This window comes from Ochotona princeps, chromosome 1 (genome assembly GCF_030435755.1).
Source record: "Ochotona princeps isolate mOchPri1 chromosome 1, mOchPri1.hap1, whole genome shotgun sequence".
NCBI classification, from domain to species: domain Eukaryota; kingdom Metazoa; phylum Chordata; class Mammalia; order Lagomorpha; family Ochotonidae; genus Ochotona; species Ochotona princeps.
Window position 1 is genome coordinate 165,347,857 of NC_080832.1, and position 3,824 is coordinate 165,351,680.

At 63.4% G+C, this 3,824-nt stretch overlaps 1 protein-coding gene across 1 annotated transcript; it reads left to right on the forward strand.

The window, feature by feature from the left end:
* The first annotated feature begins 1,801 nt into the window (after nucleotides 1–1,801).
* PPP1R3G (protein phosphatase 1 regulatory subunit 3G) lies at nucleotides 1,802–2,828 on the forward strand. Its single transcript, XM_004598624.2, has one exon. The coding sequence runs from the start codon at nucleotides 1,802–1,804 to the stop codon at nucleotides 2,798–2,800; it is 999 nt and encodes a 332-aa protein (XP_004598681.1). The 3' UTR covers nucleotides 2,801–2,828.
* The last annotated feature ends 996 nt before the right edge of the window (nucleotides 2,829–3,824 follow it).

The window sequence follows — 3,824 nt, forward strand, 5'->3', positions numbered from 1 at the left end:
ACCCCGTGGTCCCCCTGGCCAGCTCAGATGTTGCCACCTTTAGCACCTGCCAGAGTGGCTCAATTGGATCAGTGCTGATCTTCCTCAGTACATGGAAAGTTCCAGATGGACACATCTGCCAGAGGAGAGAGAGAGCTTGGGGTCCTGCATCTACTTGGGAGACTGGGAAGAAGCTCCTGGTTCCCAGCTTTGGTTTAGCTCAGCTCTGGCCATTGCGGTCATTTGGGGAGTGAACCAGTGCAAAGGGCTGTTGCTCCTTCTCTCTCTGTAATTCTGCCTTTCAAATAAAATCAAAGTAAGTATTTTTTTAAAAAACTATGAAGTGTATGTTTCACCCTATAGTACACACTGCGTTTACCTCAATGTCACAACATCCTTTCCCACAATCTTGACGTCGCTCCAGGACATCTGCCAAATGTGTCCAGGGCCTTTGGACACAGCCCCCTGCCCTCCCGCCCCATGCCTCATTGAGCTCTTGGAGTTTCGCATATTAACCAGCAAGGTCACACTAAGATGCCAGCCGGGCCCTCTGCTACTCTCAGCACAGGAGGGGTAGTCTAGGGAGATAGTTCCTCTGACTGCATGGGTTCGAATCCCACCACCACCTAAGCCCAGGACCCCTCCATGTCTGCCCAGTCATTACCTATTTTAGTTCTTGATCTTGGAAATACCTGGGCAGGCTGACTTAGTTTTTTTCTGACTCTTAAAAAAATTGTTCCTAGAATTCCCAATTTTTTAGAGAAGCAAATTTGTACTAGTAGAAGCCTGGGAAACCCCCTGTGTGCGAATCCTTTGGACGCACGGGGAGGACCTGTTGGATAGGAAGCGCTGAGACATCAGGGGAAGGGGACGCTTGGTGCCTCGGCTCCCGCAGACCTCCTGATGACAGCTGGAGGGCCACCCCAACAGTCCAGAGCTAGGGGCTGAGCAGCAGCGGCGGCTCCGTGCAGTCTTGGGGGTTCAGGGCAGGCGGTGACGTCCTGACAGGTGGGTGGGCGCCGAGTGCGGGGGGCGGGACCCGCGGGCGAGACGTGCTCCCTGGCCTTGCGGGCATGGCCTCCAGCAGCACTCAGAGCTGCGCCCTGCAGTTGTCGCGCCCAGCCGGGGCTGCAGCCCACCTGGCGGTGTCACCGCGCTGGGGAAGAGGGGAGCGCGCGGCGGGAGTCGGGCTTCCCAGTGGGGCTGGAGCCCCGGGCGCCTTCAGATTCCGGGCCGAGCAAGGAGAGAAGGCGAGGGATGCGCGGGATGGGCCGCTTTCCAGAGTCCCTGGAGGCGGGTCTTCCTCCTCGCTGGGCCACACCGCGGGGCTCCCCAGGCCACTGCCGGGCGACCCTCGGGTGGACTGAGCCGCCAGGTCGACTCCACCGGCAGCGAGGCCAGGACTAGCCTACCCCGCGCGGAGCTCCGAGGCCCATCTGGGGGTGGGGCCAGGGAGAAGGGGGCCCGCGCCCCGGCGGGGTCACCCCGCACTTTCTCATTAGCCCCAAGCCTCGCAGGCTGGCTAGCTCCTCGCGCCCTCCCCGCCCCCCCGCGCTCCGCGGGCGTTGCCCGGGAGCCGGGCCCGGGGCCCGCAGCCGCCTGTCACTCCGCCCTAGGCAGCGAGCGGGCAGCTAAAAAACCCCGGGACTCCAAAGTGGAACTGCACGCTTCTCCCGAAGCCTGAAGCTGCCTGGCGCCGCGGAGAGCCAGCTCCAGCGGGCGCGGCGCGCTCCTCCAGCCGGCGGAGGAGCTCAAAGTTTCCAGAGGAGTCTGGCGCCTGGGGTCTGGCGGCCTGGACAGGACCCGAGGCCGCAGGGGAGACATGGAGCCTGGTGGGCCGCAGCTCCCAAATCCGGAGGTGCCGCCTCCTGAAGACGCCCCGCCGGCCGAGGAGTCGCCAGTCCCGGGGGTCCTGTGGACCGAGGGTGGCGAGGACCATGGCGCTGGGCCTTCGGAGACCCCAGGCTCCGAGGGGGACACCGAGGAAGAGGAGGAGGTGAAGGGCTACGGCGGCCGCCAGCGCGTGCGCTCCTTCTCCTTGCCGGCCGACCCCATCCTTCAGGTGGCCCGGCTCCTGCAGCAGCGGCACCAGCAGGCCCGGGGAGGGCTGGGCGCCCAGGGCGGCAAGAAGCGCGTGCAGTTCGCCGACTCTCTGGGGCTGAACCTGGCCAGCGTGAGGCATTTCAGCGAGGCCGAGGAGCCGCAGGTCCCGCCCGCCGTGCTCTCCCGCCTCCACAGCTTCCCCATGAGCTCCGAGGACCTGGAGCACATAGGGGGCCTGCTGGCCGCGGCGGCGGCGGCCAGTCCCCTTCCGGCGGCGCCGCCTCCCCGGCTCCGGCCGCTGTTTGAGCTCCCGGGCCCCGGCGCGGCCGCCCAGCGTCTCCGGCTGCAGCGCGTGTGCCTGGAGCGCGTGCAGTGCTCGGCGCCCTGGGGCGCGGAGGTGACGGGCTCCGGGAGGGTGCTCAGCTGCGCGGGGCCCAGGGCAGTGCTCGTGCGCTACACCTTCACCGAGTGGCGCTCCTTCCTGGACCAGCCCGCCGAGCTGTCCCCCGAGGAGTCCGAGGAATCCCCGGAGCCACAGCCCCCAGAGGCGCCTTCGAGGGTCTCCGGGGGTGCGGAGGAGGAGCTGGGTGCCGAGCGCTTCCGCTTCTCGCTGTCCCTGCCCCCTGGCCTGGTGTCCAAAGACTGGGAAGATGCGGACGCGCAGGACGCCGCCGTCCACTTCGCCATCTGCTACCGCTGCGCACTGGGCGAGTTCTGGGACAACAACTCCGGAGCCAACTACACACTGCGCTATGTACGCAGCACGGACGCGCCCTGAGACCCCGGAGGCCTGGCCCAGTCACCCCGCACAGCCCCCACTCCCCTCTCTGCGCACTGCGTCCAGGGATGATGGGACTGAACCTAAGGCGGGGAGTTCTGGCCGCGGCTCACCTAAGCACCTGCTGGGACGCTATGCTGGGAGCTTGGAGGGCAGCTCACAGCCCAGGTAGAACCGCAAGTGAGCGTCGGCAGCACCCCACTCCCACCCCACACCTCTGTGGACTCAGCCTGCAGCTATTGGCTGGCCGAATAAGACGCAAATCCCAGGGTCCGGGACACAGCTTTCTCCCAGAAAAGGAAAAAAGAGAAGAGAAGAGAAGAGAAGAGAAGAGAAGAGAAGAGAAGAGAAGAGAAGAGAAGAGAAGAGAAGAGATCCGATTGCTGAATGCTGGGATTTGGGTGGTCTTATAGCCCCCTCTTGCTGCTGACTTGGGGGAGGAACGACCAGACTAGACCTACTATCCCATCCCCGCGTCCAGGGGCGTCGCCCCCAGGCCTGGCCTCAGCGGAACGGAGGTCGGGCTGAGCAGTCCTTGGGAAAAATGTTTGTCCAGACTTGACGTGATGCGTGTACCAACGTCCTCGGGCAAAAAGCCGAGGCTACTCAGGCGGCTTGGCTCGCTCTGCGCTTCCTGTTTCACTCCCGTGTGTTGGGGAGTGGAGCCGCACGTGCGCTTTAATGTTCGTGAACCAGCAGTGCCTGCCAGGTTCACTCCTGCCTTCCTTCCTGTCTCTCTGCCTTCTGTGCGCTGCCGGTGGGCGCACTGTGGGACCGGGCGGGAGGGCAAGGAGTCGCAGACCCGCAGGGTGCTTATGGGAGGCACAGCGGGGAACAGGCTCTGACTGCTGACTTAAAGGATGAAGATGCATTAACCGTTTGTTGTTTTTTAAGTCTCCCTGTATGAGTACTTCAAGAAGTCCGTGGAATTTGAATGGAAATGTGGGCGTTTTTTAAAAATGCAACTACAGCATTTTGCATAAAGCTTGTGAAGACCTCACCAGTTTTCACTGCTGCCCAGGAG